Source organism: Bacillus rossius, chromosome 13, assembly GCF_032445375.1.
Source record: "Bacillus rossius redtenbacheri isolate Brsri chromosome 13, Brsri_v3, whole genome shotgun sequence".
Classification (NCBI taxonomy): Eukaryota; Metazoa; Arthropoda; class Insecta; order Phasmatodea; family Bacillidae; genus Bacillus; species Bacillus rossius.
In genome coordinates this window covers 3,434,117-3,450,572 of record NC_086340.1, presented here as the reverse complement: position 1 = coordinate 3,450,572, position 16,456 = coordinate 3,434,117, and the positions used below count along the sequence as shown (strand labels likewise).

Here is a 16,456-nt window from a genome sequence, read left to right as displayed (position 1 = left end):
TATAAATATTTACAAGAGTTTTTCATGTTATAAGAACCAATAAATGAGTGAAATTATGAACTAAGTTACTATCAATCAAAGTTGTACTTGCTAAAGTTATTTCGAGTGTTGTTATACCTTCCTGTGTTGGAAGCTGGGCGCGGTGTTTTGACAACACAGCAGTGAAAGTTCATCATGGGGGAAAACAGTTAAGGAAGGGTGAAGTGAAGTGACGTTTGGACGGTTAATAAGGCCTCAACGATCAAATTCATCTTATAGGTAAAAAAACTGATGATTTAATTTGTATTCAAATTATTTCTAAACATTTTGTTACAGCTTCTTTAGCTATATAAAACCATAGCATAAAAAGCGAAAGATTATTGTAGGTTAGATATGTATAGACATCTGGTGAAGATTTTTATTTTGACCCAATTTTTTTAAATTTCAATCATCTACGTTTTGAATTATGCAGACTAAGTTAATTCAGCATTTTATAATCAATGACCTTTTATAGACTTATCCTGGATGTAACAGAAGAACTAAATATTTTAAAGAAGCAATTTGAGAACTTATAAATGTTTTAGTTAGACTCCGCAACAATCAACATAGTATTACATAGAGATGGTTATTGGGATAAGCACAACTAGATCAGCTGCCTGGCCACACAAACATAAACTTAAGCCCCATTCCTTTGTTTATTTTGGTTGTTTTACCCTTCAAAATTTTACTTTATGTGGCCAAGATTTAATTTATACCATTCTCATGTTGACACTGTATCATGTAATGCATATTGTATTGTATTTTAATAAATTAGAAAAGTTTTTCATCTAAACTTATGTTTTAAATTTATGTTAATGTATTTGTACTTATATGTAACATGTTCTATATTTCAGAGAATTTGACACCATGTTGGTTCCACAGAACAAATGAAATAAATAAAAGTTCAATAATACATTAGCCAATAATCAAATGCTTATTTTCATTGACTAAATCCTCAATCTGCTAAGTATTTTGAGTTGAAAAATGTAGCTAGCAGGTAAATAATCTTTGCACGTAAAAAATAAATTATTCATTTATTCATTCATTACATAAATATAGAAAAATATTTTTTAGTATTTGTGTGAGAATGTGATGGCTTGATAATGGTGTCTCCTGACAACTTATTCTACATGCATGGGTACAAGGATGGCTAACACACCTGATGATGATACTGTTCCTTTGTTGAGAGATTGCGTAAGTGGCTGCGCGAAATGATGTTACGGGCCAGGTCATGCCCGTGTATCACCAGTTGGCCGTCCTTGTATTAGAGAGTCTGCCACAGAAACGTAATATAATTTATTTATTTATCATCTTTATCGGTGGCGAAGTTAAGGCGATATTCCTTTTCTTACACTTAACAACATTAAACATTTACATTTCTCTGGACTAACATTGCATATTAGAAAAATGAAATAATAAAGCATAGCAAAATAATACTTAATATAAAACATTTTGAATGTAAACTAAATATACAAAGATAAACATAAAACTAGTTTGTGTTTAACTCGAGATTTGGCATACACAACGTGCTGAAACAGAATTACAGGTTGAGAGACATCTGTTGCCAATACGATATAGTATTACATTAATACCATTCTTGTACACATCGAGACACACGTTCTTACAGCAGATAAGCCTCTGAGTGGATCGTGCTGAGTAGGTGTTACAGATGTTTCTCCGGCCTGGTTGAAAGTGGCCAGGTTATTAGGTTGCCTCGTCTCCAGGACCAGTTTCTAAACATGCTTCACTCAAGTTTGCGTGTGCTGAACCTGCTATGGACACAGTTACCAGACGTGTTTGGAGTGCCTCATCCAGTGGGGGTTTTTTGGCCGGAGTTATTTAAGTAGTTGGGGATGTTGTGCACCCAAGTTTAAGACCATGTTTTACTGATGTCGCTGAACCTATTTCTGCCTAGTTGTCTCACAACATATCAGTCTAATAACAGAGTTTAGTAATTATTATTTTTTTTTAAATAATCATGAATTATTCTAATTAATATATTACGTTGTATTTGTATGTTTGAAGGTGTTTTTAGGTTTATGGTGTTACAAATTGTAAAAAAATACTTTCAAGCTGAATTATATAGGTTATAAAATATTTGGACACATTTCTAACAATGTAGATGATTGCTGTTGCGTGAAATGGCTTGAGCTGCATGAGAGAGGGTTGAATATTCCATCCTTGCATATTCATCCATTAGTACTGAGTGTTCACATTGACTTGCTCCACGACAATTACTTGTGAATGTAGTTGGCGCGAACTTTTGCGAGCTCTGTGAGGACTGATTGCTATAATCTCTCCTCGACGCACAGGAAACAGGAAAAGCCTCTTGTGATAAGAGCTGCGTAGGCATTATGTAACTTGCTTATCTACCATTGTGCTCAGAGTTTCCGTACTGTACGTGGACCGATACTGTCTCTGGACTTCAGCAATAGCTTGGGACGATATTTTAAGGTGATTTGCATGCCAATAAACTTCAAACACTGAATTGCAAGTAATACCCCATACAGCACCAAGATACAACTGTTGTCATGAATTAGTCCGCATTTGAACAGAACTTAACTCAAGTCACAATAATTGTAATAATTTTTAAAGCACTATTTAGTTCGATGAATACCAGTTATCAAGCTTGATTTGTAAAAAAAAAATGGCATCTATGAAATGGTTAAAAAAAAAAATTTGAATTTTTTGGATTTTATCTGTTATTACCTCAATTTCACAGGTACTTTTTCCAACACCCAAATACTTGCCCAGTTATTTTTTTTTGTGAGGAATTCTTTTCTATGTATTCTTATTACAAAATATAGGTACATTTTATTGTAAAAATTTTCATGTATCAACTTAAAAATTATACTAGTTTAGTGAAATTATGTAGTTACATGAAATGTTTTTGTGTTCACTATACCTATTTGTTGAATAAATACTATCTTTATGAATTTATAAAAATAAAACAATAACATCAAAATCTTTTTTTAAAAAAAAACTTAATTGGGCAGAAAATAAAACCATGAAATCTTTTCCTTTGCAATGGCTAACCAACCTCTTTATTTTTATTCTCACTGTGTTCAAATGAAAGCCATACAACATCCTGTTTTCTGCCACTCATGTGGAACCAGAAAAGTTATAACATCACGTAACTGAAGTCCAGCAGACCTGCACATATGACTGCGACTTAACCACAGAAAGGGTATTTCCCCACAGGAAGAGTATTATCCATAGACTGGGTGTTTCCCACGGAATGGAGATTTACAGTACAGTCTGAAATTTCCCACAGAAAGGGAATTAAACTATTAAATATTTTTAATTTTAGAGGAGTATTCAGCTGGTATGAATTACAACTTATTCAGATAATTAAAATGATAAGATTTTGATTAGTATGTAATTTTTTTGTTAAATAACAAGAAACATTAAATATGACCAAACATTTGTTGTTAGAGAGGAATTAGGTTTTTGTGAAACCATTTGTTTTTCTATAAACACTACATACTTGTTTAAACCGGTTTAAATAAGCCCACCCTGGTTGTATCCACAGTAAATTGTGATTTCTAAATGAATGTTAAAGGAGCATTCTTCCGAGCCAAATGAGATTGTATATTGTTATTCGAAATCAATACATTTTTCATATTTTTTTTAAGTGAATTTTTTTTTGCTGAGGGGGCTATAATTTTGATCGCATGAGGGGAATAGTTAGGAACTAGGTGGGGGAATCGGTAGAGGAAGAAACAGCAGAGGAGGGGTAGAAATAATGCTGCATACTTGCATAATTACATTCTTACACACTTGCATACTTTAAATTTGCATAGTTGCAATACTTTCACACTTCAATACTTGCGCAATAATAGCACAATTAGTGCTGGCATACTTGCATATATTTTTTGATCTATGACCTCAGCCAAAGAAAATTATGTTTCCTGTACCCAATAATATAATAAGCAAGAAGTTTCACTTTTGTAGGCTGTAGACTTCATCACACACACTTTTTTTTTAAATGCTGTGTTTTCCTTCTCACTCACGAGTTCACTACGCAGACACAAGTCGAGTCACGTTGCAGACAGTGTCGGTCGTGGCCAATAGAAACCACCCCAGCAGCAGCTGGAGCGACCACAGGAAACATCGCAAAACAGAAATTCGGAATGGACGGACTGTTATTCGAACCTGTTTCCGACTGAATGCGGTTGTTTACTCACGAGAAAAAATGATTTTACTATATTAAAATATTTTTACATGAATAAACACGTGACAACGATAACTCCAGAAATTAAACAAATAAATATTATAAATCGGTGTACGTATCTAGTGTTGCCAATACTTTGGACACTCCAATGAAAGTTTATTTTTTTTTAGGAATAATTCAGGACTTAAAGAAAATATTGTTTTGAATTTATTAAAAAACAAACGTGTTGATAATAAATAAGCTCCTGACTAGTTCATATCGGTATAAGCAAGAAAGACTGAGGCTGAATCGCAGACCTCTGGCCCTGAGAAGTTCCGTGTGTGAATCTTCATGTGTGAACATGGCAATAAAATAATTTGATTATTCAAACAAAGTTAATATAGAAATGTAAACCGGGAAGCGGTTAAAGAGATCTGGTGGTGACGGCCTCGTGGGGAACCTGTCCCCAGGCGGAGAGCTGCGGACATGACCGGGGCGAGATGCTGGAGATAGCGGTCCTCTGCGTCCTGGGCGTGGTCTCCTTCGTCCTGCACACCGTCGCGACGAGGGCGGAGGCGACCGCGGACTCCACCTCCAACGCCTCGTTCCTCCAACTGCAGCGCAAGTTCTTCCTCGTGTACTTCCTGGCGACGTTCGCCGACTGGCTGCAGGGGCCGTACGTGTACAAGCTGTACAGCCACTACGGCTACTCCGAGGACCAGATCGCGGTGCTGTACGTGGCGGGCTTCGCGTCCAGCGTCACCTTCGGCACCCTGGTGGGGGCGCTGGCGGACCTGTTCGGCCGCAGGAGGCTGTGCGTCGTCTACGGCGTCCTCTACTCGGCGTGCTGCCTGACCAAGCTCACCCGCAACTACCAGGTGCTCCTGGCGGGCCGCGTCCTGGGCGGGATCAGCACCTCCATCCTCTTCTCCACCTTCGAGGCGTGGTACGTGCACCAGCACGTCGAGAAGTGCTTCTTCGACGTCGCCTGGACCAGCCGGACGTTCAGCAAGGCCACCTTCTACAACGGGCTGCTGGCCATCCTGGCGGGCGTGGTGTCCAACCTCGCGGCCGAGTGGCTGGGCCTGGGCCCCCTCTCGCCCTTCCTGCTGGCCGTGCCGTGCCTCGCGCTGGCGTCCGTGCTCGCCCGGTCCACCTGGCAGGAGAACAGCCTCAAGCCGGCCCGGGGCCCGGGCGTGTGCCGCGCCCTCCGCGTCATCTTCGCGGGGGGCGACGCGTCGCTGCTGCTCCTGGGGGCGGTCCAGTCCCTGCTGGAGTCCGTCATGTACGTGTTCGTGTTCCTGTGGACGCCCGTCCTGGAGCCCGTGCGGCCGCCGCTCGGCATCGTGTTCTCCTGCTTCATGGTGTGCATCATGGTGGGCTCGTCCCTGTACTCGCTGCTGCTGGCTCGTGGCTGGCGCGCCGACCAGCTGCTCACGGCGTCCCTGGCGCTGGCCTTCGTCGCGCTGGCGGCGAGCGCGCTGGCCAGCGCCCGCGCCCACGCCCGGGCCTGCTTCGCGGCGTTCCTGCTGTTCGAGGTGGCCGTGGGGGCCTACTACCCCGCCATCACGTACCTGCGCAGCGAGGTGGTGCCCGAGGAGCTCCGCGCCGGCATCATCAGCTGGTTCCGCGTGCCCATGAACCTGCTGACCTGCGCCAGCCTGCTGTGGCTGAGGCAGGGCCACGGCGCGGTCGGCTCCAGCCACGTCGCCTTCTCGGCGTGCGCCTGCTTCCTGCTGCTCGCGAGCGCCCTCAGCAGGTACTTCTCCGTGCTGTTCCGGGGGAAGACGCAGGCCGCGAGGCAGGCCCCGGGCGCCCTCGAGGCCCTCTGACCAACCATCGCCATCACTCAGTTCTAACATGTACTTCCCCATTTGTCCTCGGAGTTTGTCGAGTAAGTTTAAGATACATTTCACTTTAAGTATACATATTTTCGTCAGAAAAAGGGGAAGGCCAACTGTGCATTAGTTTTTTAAAAAAATAATTCCTTAGCCTCCCAACGTTTGCTTACCAACGCATAGTCACAAGTTTTAATTGGTTTGACCGTGCAGTTACGTTCCGTACCTCAAACGAGGAGAAGTTGTGTTTGAAATTTTTAAGTGTTAGGTTTTCAATCTAAAATGAATAGTAGCCTCACTGCTAATTCCGTGGCACGTCGCAAGTCGTTAGTACTTAACCTGAACATGATAGTTCGCTAGCCACCGCTGGTTTGTCAGCAAATAACCTGCTTTATTTCATACTTTTCCCAGGTATGTTTATGATACTGGCCGTAAATGTAGAGTGACATAATTGTACGTTGCACCCAGGGGCGCAACAACTAAATTTCCAAAGGGGGGGGCAATATACCTTTTTATAACAAATCATTGGTCCCCCCCCTATTGAAGCAGGGGGTCCGGGGGTCGTCCCCCGGGAAAATTTGTATTTCAAGGTGGTTAAGCAGTTTTATCATCTAAAAATTGATTACACAGCAGTTTCTTTGCCCCCGTTTGCCCCCACTTCAAGGTTTCAGAGGGGGGGGGGGGAAATACCCTTGCCCCCCGCCCCCCCACCTGTTGTTGCACCCCTGGTTGCACCCCAATTATCAAATCTTCAATTTACTTCAAATGTACATCTTAGAATTGATGAAATTCAACAAATGGAGAACATCAATTATGAATCCAAAAAAAATATGGTATCTTAAAATCGAATAAATTCTTTACTTTCTGGTTTTTGCCATCATAACATTGTATTTGTTGTTCCTTGTACTATACAGTATTTATTTAGTTTAAGGAAGTTTTCTATTTTGTTAACGTGCATTATTTAAAATATTTGTCTCTTTTTTTTTGTTAGGTTATTAAAAATTATTATTTCATTTGATAATCCATTAGAAAAATTTATTTAAAAAAAAAATGTACATATTGGAAGTATTTATGTTATTGTGATAACATTGTTGCTTTTGTATCTTTTGAAGTTCATTAGCTCATGATTAGTAATTATTTGTAGTGTGATAATTGTATCCAAAGAGAGTGCTTTGATTAATGAATTTATGAGCACAGTTTTTTTGTGATATATGGTAACCTAAAATTTATTATTGTTGAGTTTTTAATGTATAAAATGCTTTTAAAATAAGAATTGGGTGAAACTGAATTATGAAAAGGTTGGTTAGACCCTCTGCACGTTAGATATTATTGTTTCATTATCATAGTTTGCAACTCTCTTCAAAATGTGAAATGTTTGACTTTTGTGTTTGTATTTGTTGAGAAGAATAATGTTACAAACACTTAATAGCTGGTTTGCTATACGGATAGTATCGGTACACTGAAACACAAAACTCAACTATTGTACTTAAGTAAACTGACATAACCTCAATTAGCTTATGAGAGTACGTAATTTAAAATATTGCTGTTAAAACTGAAAGACATGAAGTTGGATGTAGAGGTATTATGTATAATTAATTGATCAAATATAATTTGACCATAATATTAGTTTCAACACAATTTTATGGAAATAAAATGGTTAAGATAAATGTTCCTCATTGCAAGAATTATAATAATAGTTGTAAAGAATAATAGCAAAAAATGTTTATAATACAGTAAAATATGATTTTCATTGAAGGACAAATTTAACCTTTATTGGGCCAAGTCAATATCATTCGATTTAGGATTATTTTTTCCTTCATATTTAATGCTTCCTTCTAGTAAAAATAAAAGAACTACACTGTATTATTGTAATCGGTACACAATTATGAAACTAGTCGGTAATACAGTTTTAAGGTATTATCTATGCCTGAGTGTTTGTGATGTATCTGAAGCAGTTATGCTTTGAAAAGTTAATAGTATGAGTTTCCATTGTGTGTTTATAGGGTTGAGACTGTTTAATTCGGGAGTTGTCAAGTTACAGATCATGAATTTTGTGTGTGGCTCATATTAGTTGGTTTTACATAGTGTTGAATATGACTTTTATCGTTGAAAATTCTCATGTAGTCGCATTATGTGGAAGTTGCAGCATTCTTTAATGTTGTGATTTTTTTTTGTGCAGCAGTAATTTATTTATTTCCACGCGTACATCTTGTCCCCTTTCTCGACATTGAGCCTATGCAGATTTCGAAGGTTCATCTGGAAGTAATTCTTCAACGTTTCTCGTCATCGGGGGAATTCGAGGTTGAATTTGAATATGAAGCCTGCTGCTGTCGGGCTAAGCAGTCCACCTCACTGTCCTGTACCATGTTCCCCACCACATCGTACTCCGCAACTGAACTGCTACATTCTCCGATTGCTTTTACGACCAGCGAGTTTCATGCAAGCATTTTCTAGTAAAACCACCAACAGCCACATTTTGCCCTCTGGCTTTGTCTGCATGTACAGCAAAAAATTTTTTGACTGCTTTCGAGCACTTTAGATTTTGTCTTGCCGTGAAATTTATTCGTTGTTGGCTTGGTTTTGTCGCTAAGAAGTCGTTCAGAGCGAAAATTACACCACTTTGTAGACATCCCTCTGACTGCGTTTTGTGAAATGTAAGAGAGTAATGTGCAGTCTCTTTGAATTCTGTGTTGAGAATAATTTAATTTTTTTCCATTGTATGTTATTCCTTAATATTTATCCGTCAACCATTGGATTGCTGTATTTTTGGCTCTGAAATTAAGAAAGTAAAAGTAACTTAAGCATGCGTACATTTGTATAATGGGATAAAATGTGTACATATACGCAAATAAACTTTTCTTTTTATCACAAATAAATACATACATAAAATTATTATTTTGAGTCAGAAACGTTGCTTGAGATCTATGAGACATCATTTGTTGACTGCGTCTTGAATTTTTTTTTTGCGAACATTCTAGTTGTTGGATAGTTAGTTGACTGAGAAAACCAGGGTGTGTCTTCGGCACCTTGAGTTGGAGATGTGTAAGAACGGACTTGAGATGATCGCGTGGTTTTCTGCGAGGTGCGGCATAGGCCTCAAGGTGTAAACAAAGTGTTTTACAACGCTCCTTGGTAGGATTGCTCTTCGTGATGGCTTGCTGGTTGGAGAGCCAGCGAGATGAGGTGTCGGCTGTGAATCGCGATCATGCTCGGCCCTTGCAGCTTGAGGGCTCCCGGGCTGAAGTTTTGACGTAAAAGTGGTGTCCATAATCAGTGTCTGGTTTGAAGCATTTTTTTTTTTGTTCAGTACGATTGAAACGCATCTGTGTTCCGTACCAGGTAGTCAAGGATAATTTTAAACTTTGATGTGAGTCGCATTGCAATTGCAATAGTTGTGTTTTTGTACAGATGATGTGCTTAGTCTAGTATTACAATTTAGGACATATGCTAGTTGTATGCTGTACTTACTTGCCTTGGTAAGAAATTTATTTATGTATATAATACATATTGCATTATATTGGGTTTTACAAACTTTGATCGTGCACCAAAAATAAAGGCCAACCTAACTGCGCTGGCCTTTGCACCAATAAGGCTAGGCTCGGTGCTGAATTTTGGTTGGATCATGGTCAGGGTTTACGTCATCACTGAAACTCCGAGCCATGTGATCGCAGCCAGAAGAAGGGTTGTGTTTGGGAGCGAAACTGTTCATTGCCTATAATTTTACTTATTTTTTTCTTTTGACAGCAATCTATGTAGTTTGCACTAACACACAGTGGTGAAGGTTGCAGAAATACATACTTTTACATTCTTACCTTCGTGAGCCAGATTGCAAGTGAACAAGTGTCACTGTTTGTAATATCAACTTTTGAGAAGCCCATACAATGTCTGAATTCTGACATCTTTGATGATTTGATGTTTTTTTAATATGTCTTCCTGTAAGGCTGACTCGGGAGACCGAATATAAATTAGCAGGACATTCTTCTTCGTCCCGTAGTTAGTGCAATTGGCTCTCCTATCCACCCAATAGCCAGACACTTGAATAGAATAATCCAACCTTTAGAACCCACTCCAATTATGCACAGTTCATTGCGATTCTTAAACAAGTTTCTCCTCAACTAACACATCTGGTCAGCTTTGGCGTGGTATCGCTCCTTCACCAAAGTGCCTGTCTCAGAAGCCCTTCAGAGTTTCCTCGCACGTCTGGGAGAAGACAACCTGAGCAGAGACATGTGAAGCTCGCAGAACACAGTGTTCCTTCCACTTTTCAAGGAAGGGGCAGATCTACAAGCAACAGGAAGACACTGCCACGGGCTCACCTCTCTCCCGTCTTAGCCAGCATCTTCAAGGCCATTTTCGAAGAGGAAGCAGTAAATACCGGCCAGCTCAAACCCAAGTGCTGGTACAGGTACCTCTGTTGATGACACCTTTGTGATTTGGAGCTGTGGCGAAGATAAGCTGCAAGACTTCCTGAAACACTTGAATAGCGTCCATCCTAATATGCGGTTAACCATGGAGGTGGAAGTGGATGGAAAAACTGCCCTTTCTGAATGTCTTTATGACGAGGGGAGAGAAGAACCACATAGGTCAGAGTTTACAGAAAGCCAACCCGCAAAGACAGGTATCTACAAGCCAGTTAACATCTCCCACCATCTCAAAAGAGAACAGTTATTTCCATTGTGGTTAGCAGAGCAAATAAGACAAACTTGGTAAAGAGACGACTCTTCAAGCTTATGGTTACTCGAAATACGAAATAAGGAAAGCCATGAAACCAACTCAAAAACAAAAAAACAGCAACGATCATCTTGCTAACAAAGCCTTTATACCTTACATTAAAGGAACTTCAGACCAAATGGCCAGAATTCTCAGAAAGCACAAAATAGAATTTTTAAAGCCGTTAAATAAGATTGAGGGGTTCTTGACATCAGTGAAAGATAAAACTCCAGGCGAAAGTCTAGCCGGTGTTTACATTGATTTCAGGATTATGTGGCAAAGTTTACATACGAAAAATTAGCAGATAAATCATCACTGAGGTTAAAGAACATGTCAGTGACTGTAAACATGAAAACCTATGATAAGCCATAGCAGAAAACACCATGGAAACAAGCCACAGCATTGAATTCGACTAATTCAGCACCATAGCCAACATCTCCCAAAATAATAAAAGGTAAATTTGAGAAGCAGTAGAAATATTAAAACACCCATCAAACATAAACAAAGAGGATGGATACAAATTAAGTAGAATATGGGACCCACTCTTCAGAAATCCTCAAAACCTAGCGCTGCATCAAAAAAAAAAAAAAAAAAGACGGTCACTGATTGGTTAGCAGCCCCAGCTAAACACAGAAGCCCAGCTCCGATTGACCAAACCAACCAGCCAACCAGATAAAAAGAAAGGCTGTGATTGGCCCTAAGCTGCAGCCAATCAGGAAACTGTGCCTTCTCAGGCGAGAATATATAAAGCAGGAGAATTTAGTAGGTAACTGCCACCCAAAACAGAGAAATCTCCACCTTCGACGTGAATTCAGTATTGTTATGCAAATGAACTTTTTTTTTTGTTTGCTTTTTAGTTTTTAGAACAGGTGGGAATGTTGAATCAACACACTTGTAGTTTGTAGCCACCTGTGCAAGGAAAGAGCCTAAATTTGTTGTTCATGGAAAAAAAAATTGGTGCTAAATATGAAAAATATTTGTTTGTGGAATGTTTCATTAGTTAACTTTTTACTAATTTATTTTAATGTGTCCATTGTATTGTAGATTGTGCTTTTCGCATAAATTGTTTTGCTAACTAACTCCAGCATGCTCGAAGCACAAAACTGTGGTAATTAAAAAAATCTGTGTACCAAAGTTTGTAATTGTGTAATTTGTTGATGTTGTTGATAAAATCTTTATGTTTAATTATTAAACTCAATTAATTTGTCTTGTCATCTTATAGTATGTATGATCTTAACATGTGTTGCACTGGTACATACTGCTTAATCCCTGTTGTATGTAACTATACAGTATTACGTTCGCAATAACCAAAACATCACTTACTTTTAGGTATTGTACCTATACCATACTTTTAAATTTGATAAGGAAAAAAAAAAGGATTTCTTAAATCAATTTCTTTTAAGGTTTTTTGAGAAAAAAGCTGTGTACACAAAATTTTGTGTGATAGAAAAAAATCTTGCTTGAATTGTTTGTGTCATTGTTCGACAAAAAAAAATGGTATCCGGATGGAAAAAAAAATCTTGCTTTTGTTTTTATTTTTGATTGCTCGACAATTCTTCCCATGTCTACTTTAAATCAACACAAGCACTTAGCTCTAATGCTTTGAGTCTCTCTCTAATGGTGCTGTAGACTAAGATAGTTATCAACTCAAACTGTTATTTAGCAACTTGTGAAATATTTTTGTAAGTAATTTTTCATCTTTGTTTAGCAGTTTGTTTTATTCAGAACTCTGATAAAAGCATTATGCAAAATCAGCTGAATATTCACTGTGCTGTGTGAGTTTATCTGTCGTTGGTTTAGTGGCCATGTGTTTATATTCTATAGTACATTCCAACTAAGTTGAAAACTTGGAATTACCTTCATGAAACTATCCTGGTCCATCCAAACAAGGCTAGACGAACATCTCTGGCAGTTGGAAACACACTAACTTAACCCTTATGACTAAAATAAAACACAAAAAAAAGATATCAAAAAGCTGAAATTAAATCCTCGGTACAAGTGCATTTCATAAACATTAGTTCGAAATTTGAAGATTAAATATTCCAGTCATGCTATATTCAGTTACACAGTTGTATTAAAGTGTTTTTATAAGGAGTCATGTTGTATAGCGGCAAATATTGTAGAACGATAATATGGGAAATTCTGGCCAATTATCATTGGCGCAGCGGGAAACAATTTACTGCATTGTTCTCAAGCTATTTTCACTTCATGCCGCTAGATGCTATTACTCTCATGCACTTAAAACACATTGTAAAAAAACGTATTTACTCTCCACGCTGCCAGGTTTGCTGACATCACTTGTCTCACGTATTTTTTATGAGTTTCCAATGTTGTACCTACCGTATTACAATATTTGATAGCAGGAATGAGTATTTTTAACAGTAACTGCATGAATAGAGAATATAAGCACTTAGAAACATAATTATTGGAAGAAAAAGAAAGCGCATGTGTAACACAATTCACGTGATGGAAGTGAAACGTCTTTTGCACTTATATCTCTTTGGCCAAGTACCTATTCTATTTCTTTTTTGCTTCATAAACGTTTCAAAACAGTGTTTCATGAAAACGTTGCATTACAATTCGGCCTTGGAATTTTACTCTCGTAGTGCCCAAAACTGTTTCACTTCAAAAACTTAGAAACCATGTTACTTGGAGGTTTTTTGTGTATGTGTGTAGAGTGTATCCTATAATTTAGGAATGACTAGTGAGAATATTTTACATTATTTTTAATTGGAATGTAGGAACTGTTAAAGAATGTGATATTGCAAATGCTGGTATTTTGTTGGTGTAAAGATTTATGATAGAAAAAGATGAATTGTTTAACAATAATTGCATGTTTTAAAGTCCCTTGATTATCATCACATATTGTTTGCAGCAAGTTAATATATTTTAAATTTTAGTATTAGTATTAATAGCTAGGTATCTGTGTTGCTACTTGTCAATAGTCTTATTGTTGAAGGTGCTGAAATATTAATTATTCCTTGTATTCTTCATATTTTAATAAAAACATCTATGTATATGTACAAAAAAAAATTGGCAGTGAACACTTTTGTGATAGCTTCAAGTTTTGTGCAAAAATTTTTTGGTCTGCTGGTAGATCAAACAAAATATGTACAGTATTTTTTGTTTTCGTGTATTCAATTTATCATATTAAAAAAATCTCTGTGACTGTCAAATTTTGTCTTATTAATTTAAATTTGAAACCTTTAATACAGTGCCATATTTCCTGATGTGAGAATGGTATTAGCTGCCACCATAGGTTACACTCTAAAAATTAAATTAAAAATTACAAGTTATTGTGCAGATAGACAGTATGTCCATAAAAGACTGTCCTGGATATAATTTTTAATAGTATCAACTGTAAACATTGTAGAATGTTGGTTAAAGCTCACAATTAAACAGTAATTCAGTTTTCATTAGATAAGCTCATTTGCGAGTACTGCTTTGTTGGTTTTCTCGCTTGCACTGCCACCTATGTAAAATGGCGAATCCTGAGCGTAAAGCTTTTTGTGTTCTGCAATTTGCTAAGAGTGAACCTGTAATTTCTGTTTAACGTGCATTTTGTTTAAAATTTAATTGTGATACCCCATATTGCAAAAACATCTCCCGATGATATGGGCAATTGTAGATGACAGAGCTCTTAATTCCCTGGCCTACAGGTTCACCTGACATGACGCCATATGATTTTTTTTTCCTTTGGGGCCTTAAAAAAGATTGTGTCTACGTTCCTCTGCCACCTAATGATTTGCCAGAGTTGAGACACAGAACTGAAGAGGCTATTGCTTCCATTATTCCGGACTTGTTAATCATGTGTGGGAAAAATTGAACTTTAAGGTTGGATGTGTGCATATAGCTAAAGGTGCACATATTTGACGTCGTACCTCTTTATTTAAACAAAAACCCGGGTCACAGCCCTGTCCGCGGCACAATATTCCAGCCATGGCCCTGGTAGTGCCACCACTCGTCACCAGATGGCAGTTGTAAATATAGTTATGTTATATATGTTATTTAAATATTTATGAAGATTATTAAGTGTTTATTGTAAGTATGTTTTGTAGACTTGTAAATAACATTGTAAATACAAAAGATCCAAAGGGATAGGAATATGTAAAATGTTAACACAGGGGTGCCCACAAGGGGGGGGTAACGACGCAGACTGCGTCATTAAAATTTCAGGGAGGGGGGGGGGGGGTGGTTACAAGACGAGAAAAATGTATATATTATTTACATAATTATAGCTTCTATTGTGAAAATACGTTTCTGGTGCTTTGATGATTGAAAGGGATCTTGTAAATCAAATTGGCAACCCCGCACTTTTCTCAACAAAAGCAGTTTGGCATCTGTCGGTTCAGGATGGAAATATTACCTGATATGACCACAATTATTATTAGAAAATCAGTTTTAATTAATGCAAAATGTGATAAAATATAATACTAAAAAAGTATAATATTAAGAAATAATTGAGTAAATCATTGAGAAAATGGCATAAAAAATTTCGGGGGTGAGGGGGGGTGAGTCATAGTGTTTGGGGGGGGTGGACACCTCTGGTTAACACAAATGATTGTAGAAGAAACGTGTATAAATTGTGCAGGCTAACAAGCCCTCACAGCTCTCCTCTTCCACCCAATCTGGGAGAAGAAACATGATTATAAATAATTGTGGAATTATTGGAATACCTCTCTCTCCCTCTCTCTCTCCTCCTCAGATAGCGACTCCTAGTGGGACCACGGGCTTCCTTCTCTCTCTCATCCTACCTCTCTCCGCCTACCCATCCGCTAGCGACTCTTTGTGAGACCGCGGGCATTCCTCTCTCCTGCTCCCAGACTTTCCGCTAGCGACTCCTTGCGAGACCGCGTGCACCTTCCTTGTCAGCACGTCCTCGGTCAGCTGCACTGGGCCGAACGGTCCACTCCCGCCTCAGAGTGTGAGGCTGCTCTATCCAAGAGCTGGCGCCGGGCAAACACCACGACTACCGAATGACCGAGCGACGTCCACCCCGTCTCCACATCTTCATCAGAGATGAGGCCACGACATATTGAACCTTTGTAATGAAAACTAGGTTAGTATACCTTCAATTTGATCTATGATTTGTTGTAAATAGTATAAATTAAACTGTTAATAACAAACCATTGAAACTGGGACTGACTTTTATGAACATCACGTACGTTATGCTTTAGTAAAAAGGACATAATTTATTTATTTCAAAGTGATCCATTTTGCAATGGCTACCTGAAAATGGTATGAAGGATGTCGTAGTAGTGAATGCATTGGAATTTGGGGGGGGGGGGGGAATTTAAAGGGTACGATATGACAAATTCCAAAATGTCGGGTATTTTTACACAAATTTTGAAATTACATGTACAGCATGTTACAATGAATTCTCCAATCGATAGCTGAGCGGTGCCCATCCCCCCCATCGATACGCCGACGCATAGAGTAAGTAAAGGGAGAGGCGCCACTCCCATAGTAATGATCGTTTGCTTAAATTTGTAAACAAAACCCTTGCGATCATACCATTTCTTTGCAACTTGACAACGAAAAAATTACAGCCAGATACAACCTGAGAAAGGTTTAGCACGTGATAGTTGGCACCTTTGTAGTCAACATATTTTATATTTTTTCGATAAAGGATACAGATATTGTGAAATTTCTTTATGTTAGTCCTTATAATGGGACGTTAAACTATTTCCGCAAAAGAAAAAAATTTCCGCAATAGAAAAAAAACCTTGATGCAAGG

At 38.5% G+C, this 16,456-nt stretch overlaps 1 protein-coding gene across 2 annotated transcripts; it reads left to right on the top strand.

The window, feature by feature from the left end:
- The first annotated feature begins 161 nt into the window (after positions 1–161).
- LOC134538118 (molybdate-anion transporter-like) lies at positions 162–13,895 on the top strand. 2 transcript variants are annotated; one of them, XM_063379149.1, is made up of 3 exons: positions 168–258; positions 873–2,472; positions 4,642–13,895. In XM_063379149.1, exon 3 carries the CDS (start codon positions 4,672–4,674, stop codon positions 6,001–6,003), a length of 1,332 nt encoding a protein of 443 aa, XP_063235219.1. In that variant the 5' UTR covers positions 168–258; positions 873–2,472; positions 4,642–4,671; the 3' UTR covers positions 6,004–13,895. The 2 variants fall into 2 exon arrangements, with proteins under 2 accessions (XP_063235217.1, XP_063235219.1); XM_063379147.1 differs by lacking the exon at positions 873–2,472 and having other exon boundaries at positions 162–258.
- Positions 13,896–16,456: the final 2,561 nt, after the last annotated feature.

Excerpts from the sequence above, each read along its gene's own strand:
- LOC134538118 (XM_063379147.1), top strand. The coding sequence starts at position 4,672 with ATGCTGGAGATAGCGGTCCTCTGCGTCCTGGGCGTGGTCTCCTTCGTC.